The sequence below is a fragment of the Xiphophorus hellerii genome, chromosome 8 (assembly GCF_003331165.1).
Source record: "Xiphophorus hellerii strain 12219 chromosome 8, Xiphophorus_hellerii-4.1, whole genome shotgun sequence".
In the NCBI taxonomy this organism is placed as follows: domain Eukaryota; kingdom Metazoa; phylum Chordata; class Actinopteri; order Cyprinodontiformes; family Poeciliidae; genus Xiphophorus; species Xiphophorus hellerii.
The window spans coordinates 15486145-15507337 of record NC_045679.1 but is presented as its reverse complement, the minus strand read 5'-3'; the positions used below and the strand labels follow the sequence as shown (position 1 = coordinate 15507337).

At 37.3% G+C, this 21193-nt stretch overlaps 1 protein-coding gene across 4 annotated transcripts in view; it reads left to right on the top strand.

The window, feature by feature from the left end:
* unc5cb (unc-5 netrin receptor Cb) overlaps window positions 1–21193 on the top strand; it is a 145880-nt gene that overhangs the window by 93305 nt on the left and 31382 nt on the right. For all 4 annotated transcript variants that reach the window (XM_032570614.1, XM_032570613.1, XM_032570612.1 and 1 more), the window contains exons 4-5: window positions 4686–4789; window positions 19866–20046. In XM_032570614.1, coding sequence (XP_032426505.1) covers window positions 4686–4789; window positions 19866–20046 — 285 coding nt within the window. The remainder of the gene's footprint in view (window positions 1–4685; window positions 4790–19865; window positions 20047–21193) is intronic.

The following is a 21193-nucleotide window of genomic DNA, read 5'->3' as shown; positions in this document are numbered from 1 at the left end:
AAAGTATTTTACAGTGGCTTGCGAAACATCCATGCCTCATGAACTTTAACCCAGTTTTCAGACATTATAACAACATATTTCAATGTATTTTATTGGGATTCCATGTCATACACCAACACAAAGTAATGTAAACAATTGAAGACAGAAGTCAAGTATTTATTAAACACAAATCTATGTGGGGTAGGACAGGGTAGGAATGAAGCTGCTGGCAAAGTTTAAACTGGTGTTGCTTTATAAAATTACATCCCAATTATTGGACACCTCACTAAAAACTGTTCAATATATCATCCTAAAATAAATGACATTACTCCAGACTACCATGACAGAGCCTATCCACTGAAACTGACACACCAGGGTAAGGAAAGCTTTCGTCAGAGAAGCAACTCCAGTGAGAGCATTTTGTGAAAAGGACAACTTTTATCCTGGCTGTTCACAGATTTTGGTCTTTGTGGAAGAGTGGGAAGAAGAAAGCAATTTTTAAAAGAAGTATAGTTTAGAGTTTACCTAAGGGATGCAGTGGACACAGCAAATAAGTTATGGAAGGGACTATCGCCAGATGAGATCAGCAGAAAACTAACTGTACATTATCCTAAAAAATCTAGACCGACACAGAGCTGACCAGAGCTACTGTATGTTGGCGTAGATAAAAATATATTAACATATTTAAAAGAAGAAAACTAAGTCAATGTGAGACTTATACTTAGCAAGACTTAAAATTGCTGTTTGTATGTGCTCTCCTGACAATATGAAGTTTATGAAATGTGACAAAATGAGAAAATATCCCAGAGCTGTAAATACTTTTAAAAAGCTCTTTAAGTTAATTTTATTTTGTTTCACATTTGTGTATTTGTGGCAACAAACCAAATTTTTTTTGTTTCCCCTGTCTGTTTCCTCATCTTTGACTTGCACTTCGTATTTTACTATGAAATATGTTGGGTCTAAATTTAGGGCCTCTTGGGACCTTATCACCAGTAAGTGGCTGCCAGCTTTTATGGTTTACTCTAAAGCGGCCAGTGGCATGCTGAATCACTGCACACTGAGCAGTCATGAAGACTTCCATATGCTGTAATGCATTTATGTGAAGAAATCAAATTTGATTTATTAGATTTAGCTGTACTGCATATGCAGTAAATCAAAATGTATCATCTAGAATGTGTGACTGTGTTGCCTCCTCACCTGTCACACTGTGTCTGTGCAATCTTCTGTCTTTAAGAGGCAGTTTAAGCAGAAATCAATCTCTGTGTTGTTCTGATTTAGCAGCATAACTTTTAGAACAAAACAGAAACTTTAATAGCCTCCTTTGCGTGTTGTTTTCTTTCTTTTCTTTCTTCTGTTTATTGGAGACAAAAACAAATGATGCGTCTGTCCTTGGATAAAATTCCTTAAATCGTTTTTCAAAGAGAATGCCTGTCTAGTTATTCCTTTTTCTTGTATTTCAATCTAAAAAAAAGAAAAGTCTTTTCAATTTATCATCCAGCCTTTCAGCTATTTAAAACTCAGTAATGTTTGGAATCAGAGCATATTCCCCTGAAGGCATGCTTAAGTTGAACTGGAACAAGGACAGGGACTCCTATTCAGTGTTTTGAACATCGAAATATGTATTTTTTGGTTCCTCTGGGTCTTGTGTTTTATAAAACAAAAACACACAAACAAAAAAGTACAGCCAGATCTCTCTATTTTTATATAATGTATTAATATTTAATACTATTAAACTAAAGCACAAATAAAAATTTAAAATGTTTCTCTAAAGTTTAAATGTACATTTCTTTTATACTCCTTCTGTACTGATCTCCCAAGACACTGTGTCATAATAGATATGGATATCTCTTTACATGCTTAGCCCAAGAGTTTTAGAGTTAAGACGTTTATGTGCATTTTTGTCTAAAGCACAACATATGCTATATGTTCAATCTGCATCACTGCTTCTCATTTAGGGCTTTTAGTTTTAGTCTCAAATTTTAAAATATTGCACCATTATGAAGTCATCTAAGACATAATCTTGAATTCATATCAACAGACAATGTTGCATTGAATTTTGGGTAAATGAACATCAGGATAAGTCTTTGTGTTTTACTGTTATTTGTTTAGTGCAACTCTTTTTTTTAAATATATGAATAATTTTATGCCAAACAGAGTCCAGTCTATGTCTCCTGGACAAAAAAGGAAGCAGGGGTCTAGATGTGTAAAACTTATTTATGGACAAAAATCAAAGTCTCCACATTTCCAAAGTAGTGGCACTGATCACAAAAAGAAACAAAAGTGAAGGAGTTAATGTAAGGCTAAGTATGTAACACATGTCCACATATGTCCACATATAAATTTTAATTAGGGCTGTAGAATATTAGGTTACATTGTATGTATAAATCATACAATTTCTGATTAATAAACAATTAAGTAAAAAGTATTAATGTATGTAATACTACAAGCAAAGAGACCCTAAATGCATGGTATCTAATAATTAGCTGGCACTTATGATAGTTAAATCAGTTTTTTGTGATGTGCATAATGCTTATACTGTTGTAATATGATACATTTGAAATATGCTGTGCAGCCATAAAATAAGGATGTAAAAATATAAATATTTGGGCATCACATGGCTCAGTGGCAAAGCTGGTGCTACATTTGCTGAGACTACAGTCGTTTCTGCAGCTGTCCTGGGTTTGATTCCTGGTTCTGGTCTTATTTACTGCATGTCTTCCCCTTCTCTCTCTGCCCTACTTCTTGTCCAGCTAGTATCTACTAATGGATAAAGGCCACCAGAGCCAAAAAACATAAAAGAAGGCACATGAATAACCCTGAATAACAGTTCAGAAGTAAAATTGTTTGATCAACATTTTCTGCACATGTTCAGGCCGTTTATTACAAAGCTAAGGAGGATAGAAACTCAATGCAGCATGACCTCGTTTACTTATGGTCCTTGGAACACTGAGAAATCCAAGAGCTTAAATAAAAACATGACGAACTGCTGGAAGCAGCGTGTGACAAAGAAACTTCCCTGCATTGTAAAAATCAACATAGCATGGGCATCAGTAAAGACTAGGTTTAGGCTGCTTACTGTATCAAGGAATGTCAAGTTTCAAAGCTAGTAATTTTTTTCATTAACAAAGTTTGAAGTAGAAATACACATTTCAGGCATTTCCTGACAAATGCAAATTTCCATTTTATTTTAGGTCTCACCTGTCGATTCCAGTTTTGACTGATTTGTAGTTTTTTTCCTAAGGACTATAACACATAAAAGATAAAATTGTGCTGCAGGTGATTTGATAGCAATATTAATTTTAAATCCAACTGAAAATTAAGAAACTAAGGACCATTCTCAGTAATGCATCACATCCCTTTTACTGATTTACACTAAACTCAATAAATGCATCCAAGTTTAGCAAGGCATAGCATCCATTCATAACCACAAAATAGTGATTGTTCTAAGACTTGATGCATGTATCCATTGTCTATGCCCACTGAATTAGTCAAAACGCAGTTATAGCCTGTACACTGAGGCCAAACAACCATGCACACACACATGCATACTCCTGAGGGCAGTTTATAGAACCCAACTAACCTAATATGCATGTTTCTGTAGTAGTGGATATGAAAAAAAGTGATTTTTCATCACTTTTTTTCATATCCAGAAAATATTCCAGAGCTGTAAATACTTTTAAAAAGCTCTTTAAGTTAATTTTATTTTGTTTCACATTTGTGTATTTGTGGCAACAAACCAAATTTTTTTTGTTTCCCCTGTCTGTTTCCTCATCTTTGACTTGCACTTCGTCTTTTGATTCTGACACACAACGTGGCAGTTGTGTGTCAGAATCAGGTTTGCTGTCTTTTAAAAAAAAAAAAAAAATTAAATTCTGGTTCATCTCTAGTTTAGGTCTTTTTCATGAGATGCCAAAATGTTGCTTGTGAGAGTGCCAGGTGTTTTTATGACACTGCGGAAACAACTGACAATGAACAATCAACGCAAGTTGTCAAGGGCTGAAAATGAGGCCACCAGTTTCATTGAAAAGATGACAAAGTGAGAAAATGAAGATGAAAAAAGAACGAAGACAAAAGCTTGTCTCAGTAAAGAAATGAAGTGTGCATGTGTCAACATAGCATGGGCATCATGGAGTATTTTGGAAAGATTTGCGAGATTTTATAATGAAAGTGCTATATTTTCCATATTTATATGCCTCTGCTGAGCTGTTGTTGCCTACGGTTTGCACTTCATTGTAAAATGTGGGATATGATAGAATAAAACCTAATTCTTGGTGTATTTGTGCATAAATAGTCTGTTTCTAAACCAGGAATTTGTAATTCTGGTTCTTGAGTGCCACAGTCCTGCAACCTTTGGATGAATTCCTGCTTCAGTGCACCTGAATCAAATAAATGCTTAATGACCAGGCCTTTCCAAAACTTGCTGACATTACTCAGGTAATTTGGCCTTTTGGCTGAGTTGTGTTGGAGCAGAGATGCATCCAAAAATTGGAGGACGGTGACACTCAAGTACTGGAGTTGCAAACCCCTGCAACAATCAGCAAGATGCAGTTTGTTTGCATAATTTATTTGGTGACAAAAATGTTTTCACTTTACTCAGCATTTATTCCTAACTTTATGTTAAAATATGTCACTACATCTACTTGTCAGTATCATACTGTGGTGTAGCTTCATGCTGATGCACAGTGTGCTTTGTCTGTTCCCCGCAGACCTGAGAAAGACATTTGATCAGGAACCTCTGGGGAAGGAAGTGTTACTCGAGCAGGAAGTGTTGCTGCAGTGTCGCCCACCTGAAGGCATCCCAGCAGCCGAGGTAAGATTTAAAAGACATTTTTACTGAGCTGGTACACTTAAAAAAATGTCTGAATAATGTCAGCGCTTTCTTTTTTTTAAAAATAAAATAAAATAAAAAAAAGTTCTGATATAGACGTGAGAAATGGAGGCAGTGGAGATTTTCCACACTAAGCTTGGCTGAAAGCTCCCACCTCAAATCCAGTAAACTGGCTTCTCTGTAAAGAGGTTTATGTGATTTTCACTGACTTTTTGGGGTCAGTTTCTGATTAAAAGTCAACATCATGTCTGATGTAATTTTTTCCAAATAACATTTAAAGGACTGCAAAAATGCCCTGCATCCGTATTGCTACATATTCATCTATTTAGTCTGTTCATTTCACAATCAAATGTAAAACCACTGTTCATGGTTTTTTTTGTTTTTTTTATTTACACTGGTGAAATACTTTTTCTTTTTGCCCTAAAACAACACTGAACAAATCCGATGCAGCACAGTGCACAAATAATGACATTTTGCACCACTACATGGACTATTGAAGTGCTTTGGGTTTTTTTTTCTGAATGCCAGCCAGTCACAGCAATTTGATGGAAAGACAATTATCTGCTGAGAGCTCAAAAAAAGAAGAAATGTGTCTGGGCAACCTTGGCTTTGCTAATATTTCCTCCTTTCCTTTAAGTGTTACAACTCAGTCTGAAAAGGCTCAGTCGAGATAGCAGGAACATAAAAATACAGAGTGGAAGTGTGGTTTGATGGGTTGAAGTTGGGGGTGCTAAACTCTTGAAGGCTGATTGACCCGGAAAAGCTGAGTTAAGTGAGTGGAACTGTGCAGAATTTATCCCCCCTAAAAGTGCTGACAAGCTTAGTGGACAGAAGTTGCGGGACTTGCCGTCTGTGTGCAACCCAGCATTCACTTTGGCTGAGATTCCTGCAAATTCTGAGTATGTGCATGGCTGTCAGTGAATTTGTCCAACCTTTGAGTGCTCATTTGGAGTTCGGTCATGCTCCGACTATGTCTATTATGTTGGCCATGTGTTTTTGTTTTATGTTCTTTGTCTGGTAATATCATCGTTATACTTGTTAGACTTTCTTTTGGAAATTGAGCTAGAATTATTTTACGGTAAGCAGCAGAAGCTAAACTTTTTCATCTGTTCAACATTGTTGGTTTAAAAATTACACTGTAGTCGAAACAGAATGTTGCAGTTTAACATTCAGTGACTTGTCAATGCATTCAGACCCCTTACACTTATGTTTGTGAGATTATAAAAACAAGCTTAGTTGCATTTTATTGCATCTCATCAGGATTTTTGTGATAAACCAGCACAAAGTGGTACATAGCTGTAAAGTTAAAGGAAAATAAATGATGGTGAACTGTAAAAAAAAAGTATTTACCCCTTGAAAGATTTCTCCTACTTTGACTTTTTTTAAATCAAAGTTTTCAATCAGTACTTAGAGTAAATAGAAAACGTCTGTTTTTAAAGAATAATTAAACTTAATTATGACAACAACTTAAATCGACCTCCAGACTTAATGCTAATTATTGAATTAACTGTGATTAAAACATTTGACTAGTCACTGTAGCCCTCACTATTGACAAACATGAGGAATAAATAAAGGGCTTAAACAGAACTTGCTTGACGACATGAAGTAGGCCAAATATCTGAAACAACAGCACATAATGTCTTGATGTAAAGACATTTAATGCAATATAAAATATAGGTTATTGATCTATAAGTTTGAAAAAAATTACAAGCCCTTCATAAGGCTTTGGGACTTCAACAAACAACAGAAAGAGCCATTATCTACAAAAGTATAAAGATGAACTTTCCCTGGAGTGTTCAAATTCCAGCAGGACAAAAATCTCTTAACATATGCAGACAGATTAACAGTGGAATAATATGAATCAATGCATAATAATTTTCTTCATGACCCAGTCAAAGTCCAGTTCTAGATCTAACAGAGAAACTGCTGCAAGATTTGAAAATTTAGGGTTACACACAATCTGACCGCAGGTTAGATATCCAAAAAGATGAATGGGCAGAGTTCCTTTGCTGTGTTTAAATACACATATATATAATATATAATACTTGAAGTTGTAGGTGCAGCAAAAGGAGGTTCTATGAAATATAACTAATCAGTTTGATTTGTATTTTTGCAAGACATTTTAAAAACACTTCACAGAAATGCACTACTTAGTGTTGTTTTTTTTTACAATAAAACCCAATTAAATAATAATTTTTTTAAAAAGTAGATATGAATACTTTTGCTAGACATTTTACTCTGTGCTTCAGAAGCCAATAAATTTACTATATATTGCTGCATGAGTCAATACTCTGACTGCAGACAGTTTTTTGTAACAAACCTCATTTTTGTGCACAAATTGGTGCTTAAAAGATTCTTTTCACATGGTAATATCCCCGTTTTACCCTAGTGCCAGGTGATTTAGAGGGGGGAAAAAAGGAATAACTAAAAGCTGCTTTTTCATCTGTGTTTGTGAGGCCTTTTTTTCTCACACAGTCTTGCCAAAGAGAAGCCTTGGAAAAAAGCAGATGGGGCTAAGGCTGTGGTTACATATGAATTTACAGAAAAAATGTAGCAGCCGCTGCAAAGGGAAGAGATCTGTCATATTTCACCCGCTCAAGACACACAAAATATAGAGAGGATGGAAGAAGTTGAAGGCAGAAGGAGGAGAGCTGTTATGGTTTTGTCAGTGCTTGATTCACTGGGATGTTGTCAGGCCTCCAGTGGGCTGTTGGTTCACTCAGTGGTTCCTTTGCAGGCCTTTGGCCAGTTACTGAGAGGCTGGAAGAAGGGCAGCCTGTGGCTGAGCTATAAAAGCATTGCTCCCACAGCACTTTTGGATTTTTTATGTGAACTCTATGTGACGGATATTGTGCCGTGCATGAAAAGGACAAGCAGGACATATACTTGTGCTGATTGTTCATTGTCAGGTGAACATCTTGTGTCACAACCAGGGAAAATAATTTTCCTTGTTGTTGATTGCACAATGTGACTGTAGCTGACCAGCAGGTAGTTTGAGAGTTATTACTGGATTAAAAAGGAGAAATCAAAAGCTGTTTGGTTTCTCTTTTTTCAAAATACAGTGGGTTACTTGGAAAAAATGCTAATGGTTTAAAAATAGGGCTGCAGCATATTAGCATTTATGTACCAATGATGATTGTGATTCAGTATACTGTGCAGCCCCCATGTTGTACAAAGTCATTTTTAACCATTGTTTTAGAGGCTTTTGTAATGCTAGCTGAATTTAAAAACAAACAATTAGGAGGGAGGCAACCAACTAACATAACCTTTGACGTTCATTTCATCGTCTGTTAAAGCTTTGTTTGCTGCAACTTTGATTTTGTGACCTTGTGTAATGTTTGTCCCTCATGCCGCATTTACACTCCTACTCAAAAGGTGGAGCTGAAACATAATGAATCAAGATCACTAGCAGAAGAAAACAAACAACAATGAGCTTTTGTTCTAGGAAATTTGGTGGGGCGACTTGCTATTTTTCATTTTTCAGGAAACCAACAGAAAAACATTTCTTTTTTGTTCTCCTCTTCTGAGTAGACAGTTGCCGAACCAGTACACCATCGCCCCCTGCGAGACTGGATTCAAACAATATAAATCTCTGAGTTTAAATCCATTCTTAAACTTACAAAAAGTAGTATGAATAAAACTGCCAATGTGTCAGTAGGTTCAAGCAGAGTACATTCAAGGACATGGAGATGTTGTGGCTCAGATAGAGACAAAATAAGACAGTTCAGAATCTAGCAAAAATAGAGGAAATAGAGATATACAGAAAGAAGAAACATGTTTAGCAAAATCACTGACGTGAACAAAAATACTAAATAGATGCATGTACAACAAAACTAAGTCCATAGCTTTATATCACTTTTAGTAAAAAAAAAAAAAAAATCCCTGCACTATTTGATCCCAATGAGCTCCAGCCCTTCTTTTTTGTCTTCCCTCATTTTTGGCCATTTGCATCAGCAGCCGTAAGGATGGTTAACCAAAGTAATAACATCCTATGTTGGTTCTATTTAAGTATTTGTGATTCTTTGATGGGTTTCTTTTTGCCAGGCTGTTGCCCTCAAAAAGTAAAGATTCTGCTGACTAGTCCAGATAGTTTCTGTGATGGTTCTGCAAATTTCCCTAACGAAAAATCTGAAGCAATTTAGAGTTCAACTTGAGGTACGCTAACAGATATTTTTGAATAGTTTTTTTTGCAGTTGATGCATACATTTAGCCGAGTACAGCTAGTCCCTGGATACTGGAAAATGCACCACACAGTAACCCACACTCACAAAGAAAACAAGCAGCAGGCATTTATTTTGGCTCTCCTTGTGACCATTACCAGTGGAACTTTGGCCTGGGCGTACTGAAAAACAGAGAGTGAGGTTTCTGAAGCAGCATAGGGTTTCAGGCATGTATGGTCTGAATAAATTAGATACTCAGCAGGCTCTCTTAAGAGCCATTGTTACACGTTTCCATAGCCATGAATATTTGATATATACTTAATCAGGAACAGGGGGGAAAATGTAACTGTTGAGAAGTTCAAGGAACAATGAGGAGGGAGCCATTTAGCAGTAAAGGACACTGTTTCGCTATTATGTGGGCTTAACTGGGAGCTGCATGTAGTTATAGTAATAAAGGTAAAAATAGGGTGGGGTTCCATCAGCTCAGTGCAGATCTTTCCCCCTTTGAATACCACCATGAAGCTCTTTCATCAACTTCTGAAGGGCTTCTCCACAAGCAAGGCTGGCCCCTTTTCATACTTCAAAAATATGTGGCAGGCTCATAAAATGGACAGCTAAAAGAATGTAGCATTATTGTGCTTTTTCTTCTGCTGAAGGCCCCATCTCCATTTCACAGCACTTGCCACGGCCCTGAGACAAAGACGAAAGTTCAGAGGTGATGCTGCACAGCGAGCTGCTAAGCCCGTTTCCATGGGAGCAGGATTTTAATTCAGGCATCGCCTCCGTCAGCCGGGGTCCTGCCGTGTTATCGCGGGTAACGAGTCATTGATGCTCCGTGGGGAACAGGCCTCACTGCCGTGATTAAGTCCATTGGCTTTGCTGAGAAAAAAGCAGAGTAACACAAAGATCTGCTGTTCAAGCTTCTCCATCTGGAAAAAAGGAAAATGTAAACAAAAGAATTTTAACACTTGAGACAGAAAGGCCAAATTTAAGATTTCATACATATATTCTTTTAGATTGCTGAGCACACCAGAATGTGTTATATTTGCATTCTGCTCCAAAGCTTCAGGGTCTAAAAATGATGTTTGACATTTAAACTATTTTAATGTGCATAAATAAATCAGTCTCACAATCCATCACATGCTTTAAATAAAATCAGCAAAACTACTTACCATTCCATTGAATGATTTCTGTTACAGATTTGTAGAAACAAGAGCTTTCTGTATAAGATAACAATTTATTTAGGCTCAATAAAAGATAATCACACCTAATTTAAATTATGTTAAGAAGGAGCGTATTGTGTTGCAGTGGTAATAGTGGGTGCACCGTATGCAGATGCTAAAGACCTTGATGCAGCCATCTCAAGTTCAAGTCCCATCACCTGCCTTTCCCCCCCCATCTCTCTGCCCTTTCCTGTTGGCAGAGAGAAGTCCATTGGCTTTACTATGTGGTTGTTGAAATCTGATTTAATGTCTCAATAGCAAATTAACCCAGATTTATTGGGAATTTTAATGTGTTTATTTCAAATAAAGTTCCCTAGAGCTGAAAAAATTGTCAAATATATATATATATATGTGCTAAGGATCAATTGGAGCTAGTACGAGAACCCAGAATTAAAAAGTATAATTAACCAGACTGATTGGAATTCTGTAATAAAAAGAAAACTCTGAAAGATGAATAAATATTACTCCAACAGCCTAAATGGGGAATCTTTATATAAATATGGGCGATTCAAACTATTTGACCAAATTAAAGATCAAACATTTACCTGTCTGTGGAAGTCTTGGAACATTATTCTAACCTTGTTTTCTAACTCTGTTCTAATTTGTCACAGTAAAATGCAATGAGCATTGTAACCTTGTAAGAAATTCAAACTTAACGTATCCTACTAAAGGACTTTTTTTGCCTCAACAATTCAAAGTGGCTTAATTTACACATGGGAATAAGAAAAATAAAGAAACTGAACTTAAAGAGTATGAAAACACAATGAAAGCAATAAAACTGAGGTTAACTTGAAATGAAACAATGTGGAAAATTGCAATTCCTGCTTTTAATTAGCTCCCTAGTTCTAGGAGCCTGTACTTTCTCCCCAAAAAATTTATTTTACTTTTCAAATTCTCATTTTTCAATATTACATGTACATGTTTTCTTTCTTATTTTTATAAAAGCGACCAATGTTTTTGTGCCTTTAGAGTTTGTGATCTGTGTTTTCTGGTTCAACACATAGCAAAGCTGCTATAATGTTTAAACAACACATCAACTAATACATGCTTACCTTCATTGGTAATGCTAAATGATGCCTTGATTTTCCATATACGAATACAAAACGTCAATAAACATGCATCTCGCTCTGCTGAGGATCCCTGCTGAAAGGACAGGCTAACTAACTTACTTGGATAAGAATATGTTCTTGTTGTTCCAATTAATTAAGTTTGCATAAATATCACCATCAGAGCTGTTTTCTGCGTCATAAACGAGGCTATTTGTTTTATTAGCCATAGTTATTGATGAACAGTGTTACACAGCAGACAGGTCTCTATCAGCAGGCTATTGGTTTGAGGAAGAGCTGAGCTTTGGCTGGATTGGTCACAAATCAATTTGTCCAAGAGATGGCAGAAGATGAGATGTGCTTCCCTTTATTGTGAAATCTTGGGACACTTTAATTGGTACAGACTTGGCATAATAATAACTTGTTTACAATGTGGGATGTTTCTATAGAAACTCCAATATATTCCAATCAGTCTAATTGCTGAGCTTTATTGACATTGCCAGCTTTCCTTTCAGTATACACCACATGAATGTCTGGTATTCTTGATTATTAGTTACCTTAGTAATAGCTTAGTTTCACTTTAAAGGTGATTTGGAAGCAAGCCAGAAGCAGCATATTAGCTTGCCTTGCCAACAAGAAGCTAAGCACTTTTTTCCAGGAAGAATGGGGCCTCATTGAGCTATGAAGTGGTACCAGGAATGTCAAGAGTTACGGCACTTCAGTGCCCACGGAAACAGCTAAGTGCATTTTCATCAAGACTCCCTGTGGGAGTTAATGTGTTAGTGGGGACCCAACTACAGCCCTGTTGCAGCCAACCAAAGATTGCCCTTCAGGTGCTCACCTGCCAATCACCAAAGTTTTCCAGTGTAAAGGCAGTGATTTCCTGTAATGGCTCACATTTGTGAGCTTTTGGTTTTCTCCGTGAGTCTCTTCTCTTCTTGCTGTCACATTCCAGTGGGTCAGCTTTACCTGGAAAATGTCATGCCGAAGAAGCTTTCTGTGCTCCAGTCTATTCATTGGGGCTTCCTGTGAGTAAGAAAAGACTTTTAAAAAGAGATAGAAATGTGCTTTCAAAACTAATGAGTGAACTACAGTACTTCACTGTGTTGCATGGGCTATGACTATGACTTGGCAAAATAACATTCCTTTGCATTTGGCTCCAAAATTTCCACGATAGAAAAATGTATCACTTAAGACATTCAAATAGATCACAGAGTGAAAGAATGGAGTCATATTATCATTGACATTGAAAAGGGGAAGTTGGATGTTTACTCTCAAGGCAGCTATTGGGTGTCATTATGGCTTCTCATTAAACTACAGTGGAGAAAGAAATCTTGAGTCAGTGTATTCAACTGCGAGAAGTTATGTTGCTCTCTCAACACTCAACCTAATTACTCACCTTTAACCCTACTCAGTGGAACATAAACAGCACAGTGGCACTGACAAAAACTTGCTGTACTTCTGCTGCAAAGTCTTCTATAAAAAAATCCAGCCATACGCTGACATTACATAAAGGGGGTCTGACCATGTTCGCTTCTACAGTGCATTCTGGTCCAAATCTTATACTGGATTGTCAATCCATCAAAAGTGATTTAAAGTGTGTTTTTTCATCATCAAATGTCAACACAATATTTTTGACAACGACCATTTAAATTCATTCTATTGTTGCCTAATAAATGTATTAATTGATGAAACTAAGATTAAATCTTAAATCAGCTATATACTACTCACTTCTTCAAATGCTAGAAAAGAAAAAATCTGAATTCAATAGCCTTGATCCCAACACACACACACGCACTAAAAAATGTCCCCTCTTGGCCGGAGGGTCCCCTGTTGGTGAGTGTAAAACGACGCGAATGTCCCCTTTTGGATAGGTGCGCAAGTGCACGCCTACACTTTTCAGTGTGGGATTCTGTCAAAAGCAACACATGATCAAAATATAGGACTTGATTTTCCCCAAATCCCCATCATGTTTTCATTTTCAGACCCACTTAATATGTGTTTTGAATATGCCAGCATACATGGAAATCTAGAAAATAGTTTGACAGCAGCTTTAACATTTTTGGATTAGTCAATGTTTGCAGCAGCAACTGTATATTTGCTTCTATTCAGTATCGTCGCATTCCTCTGTCCTGTCTAATCAACACCATCTAATCTGCAAGTTGAAAATAATTTTTTACCATCAGGTCTCAAGACATCGTACCTTTGTGAATTTGGGCTTGTGAATATTTATATCGCTCACAATCCCACACTTGTCATGCATGCATCTGCAGAGCATATGGCTTCTTCTCTGACAATAAATGATCTAATTATCAGTTGGTAACCTATTGTGGTTCATCCTCCAGGTTTGTCATTCGACTCTGGAGAGGAAATGCTGTGAAAAAAGGGATAAATGAATAATTTAGGCGAGACAGCTAGTTAGACTTCACATGAAGGAGCTGAAGATCTCATAATGACTTCTTTGTCGCACATTTCTGAGGAACATTTTTTTTCTTCACCTTTCTTGTCTTTTCACACCCTTCTCTTCCCCCACACACTGCTGTGCACTCTATTTCTGACTGCGGTGAGTAATGACTGCTTTTGCCTCGCATTGGTTCTTAACAAGTGTGTGGATTGTATATAGTGTGTTCTGTGTATTAGGCTAATTAATGTTGTGCTGGCACAACCAGGCAGAGCACTGAGGCGTCCCACTTGGTGGCTACTCCCACGTTGCTGCTGCAATGTGGTTTGCAGCCAGGTTTGTAGACTAAAGGGGGGAAGGAATGACAGTGGTAGGACATTGAAGAAGAACCCTGAATTTGGATTGAACTTTATATGTGTTTACAGTTTCTGGCAGCTACTAATGAAATTTTTTAAATCAATAATTGATCATGTGTCATACGCTAGATCACATTTGTGATAAAATGCTGATATAAAGTCACCTTTAGCTCTAAGACATCTAGTTTTCCAAATTTCTTTGGTGATTGGAACAAGTTTAGAATATGGATCTGAAGTAGCAGCTGTTCAAGGTCTGATTATTATTTTGAATTTTCAAAACAAATAAAAAGTCTTCACACAGATGTTTACACAAGTGGTCCTCATACCTAGGCCTCAAGGACTGGTTTCCTCCAGCTTTTGGATTCATCCCTCGTCCAACACACCTGCATCAGATGGATGAATTACCCCCTCAGTATTCAGTAAAGTTCTCCAGAGGTCTGCTAATGGCCTGATTATTTGAGTCGTAGTGCTGAAGCAAAGAGATGCATCTAAAAGTTGTAGGACGCCAATCCCCTAGGACTGGCGATACAGACCCCAGTTCTAGACCTATAATTAAAGAAATACACAACTTGAAAAAATGATCATTTAAGGACCACAGATACAGCTTTGGCTCATTGTGTGAAAAATATTAATATTATGTGTTTTGAACTATTTCACATTTTGTCTCAGTATGAGAACATTTTGTCTCAGTCTCTGTGTTTTTCAGAGACCAACGTAGGAAAAGTACAATTGTGAAGTTTAAGAAAAATAATGGAGCACTATGAATATGTTTTACAGATAAATATATAAGTTTTTTTTACTCTCTTTAATACCCCTTAATAAAATTCAGTGCCGTCTTTTGCCTTCAAAAGCTGCATAATTGCTTGAACATTGCTTTTTGCTAAGGCCTTGGAAATTTATTAGGGAATATTAGTGACAGGTCAGAGAAAAAGTTTAAAGAAGTTTAAAACCGGGTTAGTTTGCAAAGCAATATTCTAGACTTTTAACATTACACAGATTACAGTTCAGTCGATCATCAAGAAATAAAGTTAACTGCAAAGCTACCAAGCTGTTACCATGACAGGCTGGCAAGGAAGCAGCAGCGAGGCCCACTGTTACTCTGGAAAAGCTGCAGAGATCCAAAGCTCAGATGTAAGGGATTCCATTTTGATAAATTAGCAGATTTTTCTACCTTCATGTGAAACACTACATGTTAAAAACGTAACCCTGCACATTATCTCAAACACACACCATTTCCACAACAACATACTGTGGGGATTTCTTTCTTCAGAGGGAATAAAAAGCTAATAAAAATGTATTGGGATTGTGGCTGGAGCTTATTACACAACGTATCACGGAAGAAAACCTGTTAAAAGCCAAAAACTGTCTCAAGACTGTTGCAGAGGTTCACCTGCCAGCAGGACCTAAACAGCCAGAGTTACAAAAATCTAATCTGGAATTTTCTGCAAAATTTTTAAACCTGTTCACAGATATCCAGATATGGGAGTTTGAACTATATTGCAAAGCAGAATGAGCAAATACTTATGCTTTCAGGTGTCTGGAGCTGGCAGAAACATAGATTGATGCTGCACTTGCAGCAAATGATGTTTTTACAAAGAATTAACTCAGGTTAACTAAAATATACAGCATATACACACAACAAACTCTTCAAGACTAATTATCATTTTCTTCCCACATGTTACTTTATGTTGGACTGTCACATAAAGTCATAATAAAAAGTAGGTAGGTTTACAAAGTTAAAATTATTGGTAATGTTCAGCTTATTTACTTTGCTTTAGACGATGTCCAACACATTTTGATCCTGATCATGTTGGTCTTTTTCATTGCTTTGGGTTAATTATGATGTTTTGTTTTTCTGTCAATGCGAACCTTTTCCTTCGGATAACCAGTTAGGTCTTCACAGCTCCACCTTTAATCCCAAAACGTGCCCATCTTTTATTCTCACATGTCCACCCTCGACCCTCTCCAATGATAGATTAAATGTATATTTTGACACTGTGGTAACTGTTCTCATACAGATGCACCTGCTCCCTCCTCTCTGTCGTGTTTTTCGCTGCATTGCTCCTTTTTCACATCCTCCTCTCCTCCACTCTGGGTCTAAGTTTCCATCTCGCTGTCTGTCACTTGGCTGTATCCGATGACAGCTGACATGTGGCAATTTCCCGGTCGTTAATGACAAGAAATGTGCCAATTACCTCTCTAGATGTTTCGCTGCCAATCAGACACTAACGAGCTGTGAGAGTGTGTCTTTGCATGGGCGTGCAAGTTTGTGCATCTGCACATGTGCACGCTTTTACGTCTGCAGGCATCAAAGAAGATTGGGGAATTGCAAAAAGAGCTATAGTGTTTTGCAGACTTTGATCATGTGAAATTTGCTGAAGAAATTGTTTTGCCATTTTCTCTTGGTTTTAGCACAGGATTAAATATTGGTGATCTGTTGTTACTTTTATTCACACTTTCCAGTTTATAATATAAAATTCTGCCACAATCTTTTTCCTTGTCACTCTTTTTCCTTCCCGCCCCTCCATCTGCACTGAAAGGTTCTTTTGTTCAAATTTTAATTACCTTTTCCCGTAAAAGTGCTCTTGACATTTGAACGCAGCACGTCTGGAAAGTCTGCCTCTATGATTGGTGAAAATTGGATAATCACCTCTTTGTATCTACTGTCAATCTCTTTTTCTTACCAAAAACCCCCTTCTGATGCTTTTTACCAGTGCCTTCTTCTCAGCATCGACTGAATCAAGTACGAAAAGAGAAAATATTTATCATGTCAAGTAAAAAAAAAAAAAAGACCCATTCTTTCTCTTGTTTGCATCATTTAATTTGTTCTATTCAGGACTTTTTCAGCACAAGAACAAAAGACACAGAAAGTGACAATGAGATCACTGTCAAATCTTTGTTCTCTAAACTCCCGGGCCCTTCTCTCTCCCTCTCTTTCTCGCAGAATATTTTTCGATTCATTCAGAATTAAGACTAGATTTAATTTTAACCCAAATATCCACTAACAGCCTTTCCTGCCCCTATCACCTACATGCCTTTAGACATTATTTAAAAATGACTTGCAGTCTATCATTTTGACTGTTTCTAAACATACTTTTCTAGACCTATTTAATAACCTTATATGATAAAAGTAAAAGACCCTGCAGATCACTGAACTCTGACAGTGTGATGCTCAACTCCTGAAAATCACGACAGATGTCTGCAGCTTTAGCAGATGTCAGGACAAGTAAGTTGAAATGAAATAGAAGAAGCAGATTTAGCCACTGTGGGCTAAGATGACTAATTATAAATAGTATAGATGATCACGTTTCACATGAGCTAGCTCAAACTTTGGCTGGCACAGATTAAAACTGATTCCTGAAAATGTTCTCAGGTAAGAACACAACTTCAAACACAAAGTAGTTTGCATCCATTTATGAGATTTCTAATGGGATAAATATAAATTTTTATATAGCTTTTTTAATTGTAGCGTACTGTATTTTACATTTTCATGTACAATGATCAGAAAAATTGGTAATTGAATGAGATTTTCTCTTTGATTTCAAGTTAACCCAAAATTATTTGTACCTTTGCCAGATTTTGAATGAAAACTATGGCTGGTCAACCAAGATGTCTGCTTCTGTGATAACTGTCTTTTAAATAAGCTCTGCCTTAAATTGTCAGTGGTTTATATGAAAACCTACATTTTAACCCAGCAGACTTGGTGATAGACAGTTTATTGCATCCTCTATGCTTTGCAATAAAAGTAATGCTGCATTTAATTGCAGCCAAATCAAATAAGCGAAAGGTTTAGTTTCAGTTTGCAGACAGACAGCGATGGAATCATATCTCTCCTGGCTCCATGAAATTGATTATGCTGATACATGTTTATGAAGGAAAACACTCATAAACACCAAATCCGCAGAGAAAACACATCAAGAATATGGAGGTTTACTGTAAACTGCCGCTCATATAAATCTCACACCCGCTGTTGGTTGAGACTCAGGTATGCTATGGGAGTAGAGTGTTATGAGATGCATCATGTTGATGTTGCACACCTTGATTTGAGAGACGTTTAGTGTGAAACGCTAAAGAAAGTTTTTTTTTTCTCAGGCATATTCAGCGTGTTCCCACTGGATAAGAGGAAGAAGGCGTTTTGCAGAGGTGTTATGCCGCAGGCGTCTCTTAATGTTTGTCATCTCAAACTGAGGCAGATAGTGGTGGAGCTGGTACACCGCTTCAAGCGTAGCACCTGGTGCAGTTTCACAAATCAGTCAATCTTCTTTTTTAAGAGACTTCTAACAATGGTGGTCTTATAACAATGGCCAATTGTGAGTCAGATGGTGTTTCTGTAGATATCCAACAACAGTGGCTGTTTTGTCTTGGCAGGACTCATATCAGATTATTGCCCCACTTTTGGAGATACATTATCTCCCCTGAGAAGGACACTTTATAAACATCCAGCCTTATCTTCGTCTGTTCTCCTCATCAAGTCCCACTCCTAGCGGGGTACCTCGATGCACAGGAAGGTAGCCTGTTTGCCAGGCGTACTCATCGCTGGACAGTTCCTTTGAAGAAAACCAAACACCCAGGAAATATGTTTGAATCAAAGTGACTGCAGAAAGCGAGAAAGGCACGTGTTGTTCTTTTGAAGAATAAGAAAGAAAAAAAAACTCTGAACCTTCACACCTCTTAAAGAGAAAAGGGGGATCTTGGAGAATTACAGTCAAATAAAGGCTCCAAATTATTCCTTGTTCTGCGATGGAGCCAGGCGTTCAATATCGGAGTGATTCAGAGAAATGAAACTCATAAGGAAAGGTCAGAGAGCCTCTCGGCTTTCGCAGTTGTAGAGAGTTTGCTTTTCTCCACTGCCTGACAATGCTGCTGTTACTGTAGTGCTTTGTTCTGGGGAAGAATAAAAAGAGCATGATAGCTATTGACTTTTTGTAGTCAGACCTCTGAGACATAAACAACGGTGCTGTAATCCTGACTTTCACTGCTGTATGAGAAATTGGACAGAAACAGGAAAAACTATGGCAGTTTAAATGCTTCAACGATTGTGAGTTTTTCTCCTATAATTTAATGAGGTCATTCTATCCTTTATTTATTGTCTTTTCCAGCGGCGGTTCTTGTATGAATGCTGCCATAGACGAGCCCCTTTTTCTTCACCTATGTAGATATCCATACATACATTCATTGTTTTTGACTCCTTAATCTTTGCAAGGGTGTTTGGGTTGTCACATCTTTAGAGTTGATGTTTAACCTGTCTTGCATGGTTTTGAACTGTGGAACACGGGCAAAGCCCCCAAAGAGTACTTGCACATACATTGGGTCAACTTGCAAATCCTATTTAGGATTGGATTTAAGGATTTAAGCACAGACCCCTGTTGAGGCACAGAACCCATACTGACAACTGTAGTCTGTTGTTTTTAAGATTCTGTAATCAATTTAGAGTTAGGATTGTCCACAAATGACCTGTTTACATATTGCGATTGTTATGTTTGTGTCAGTTTTAGGTTGCCCTGTCACCAAAAAGTTATCTAAAAGACAGTCTTTGGTGACTGTTTTTGACAAGCTTAAGTCCTAAACTTTAAAGAATCTGTGTTCAGTGCATCATAATCCAGGTTAAGTTTGACCAGTCTAGGTATTTTATTCAAATTTTGAACTAAATTTGGTCAAAGATAGTATTTAGTTTAGCATTGAAATTCAGTGTCATTACTTCTGCAAGCGATTATGACCATATTTTCTTATAGTGTATGCACAAGATGAGAAAAATAACCAATAGAAATGAGTTCAATGTAGGAATAGATAAAACCATTACTGCTCATGTTTTTCATCCCAAAATACTGGCTGTTGTAATTTTTAAAAAATATTTTTTTTATTTCATTTTTAGGTGGAGTGGTTAAAGAATGAAGAAGTTATTGATCCTGCAGACGACAGAAACTTCTACATCACCATCGACCACAACCTGATAATAAAACAGGCCCGCCTCTCCGACACCGCTAACTACACCTGCGTGGCGAAGAACATTGTGGCCAAAAGACGCAGCACCACCGCTACAGTTATTGTCTATGGTAAAACTCCTTCTTATACTCCGGTTCCAACTTTTCATGACTCCAACTCAGTTCTTCTGGCATCTTTCAAACAGTTTAGTAATGCTCACAGTTTTTGACAGTGTTAATCTGATAATTCACCAACTCAAACGCTCAACCATTTGATCTGAAAAACTTCCACATCAGCCACATGACAGGTTTGTGAAGTCAGAGGAAAAAGTGTTGAATCCTGTCACAAGGTCGGCTCAAGTCAAAATAAATCAAATTTCAAAGTCGCTGTGCATGAAGTGGGAATCAGTCTGTCACCCGTAGAGAGTAACATTTGCTCATTTTGTTTCTGCCGGAAGGTGTGTGGGGAGCAGAGGATTTACGGTTTTCTGAACTGTGAGAGAGGTGTAGATGTAGCTGAGCCGTTCTTAAAGAGACCCCCGCTGTGGCTCCTGCATAGGCTCAGCTACCGTCTCCCCAACATCAACCAGCTTGGTTCTTGCCGCACAGCATGGCTATAGAGATAAACTTCAACGAGTGTAGGAGGCTCAAGACTGAACAAATGACACATAACACAAATGCTCTTTAGATACAATATCACTGTTTTTTGAGTGAAAATAGCTTTATAGCTCAATTAATCAAAACTTACAACTTCTGTCTTCTTTGTTCAATTTGTTCCTGATTGCAAACTGCTCACAGCTATTATACTCTATAAGAATACCTCTGATAACTTTTTTTACCATGTCTTTCAGCTTTTAGTATATAATAGCTATATTAATTTCCATGTCTTCTGTTGAGAAATATGTACAACAGCGAAAAGGAATCCAATTGCAAGATATGCAAGAACTCAATTAAAAATTGCAGAAAAGTGATAATGTCACACATGGAACACCAAACTCCGGTAATCATTGCATACCATTGCATTAGCCAACCAAAATGAAAGTTGTGGGATGTTACAAGGGTGAGGATTTCTATCTCAGTTTACCCAGTGAGTAAGAGAGAATTATGAGAAATGTTGTCTTGAGAGAGGTAACAGACCAGCACCCTAACCTGATATTTGAAAGCACTCCGTGACATCTTAAGTAATGGCTTGTGTTAGAAATTGCAATTGAAAAGAAAAGAAAAAACTCTGTTAGACTTCCAGCTGATGCAATGTCTGCCCCATGTCTCTCCACTGTTA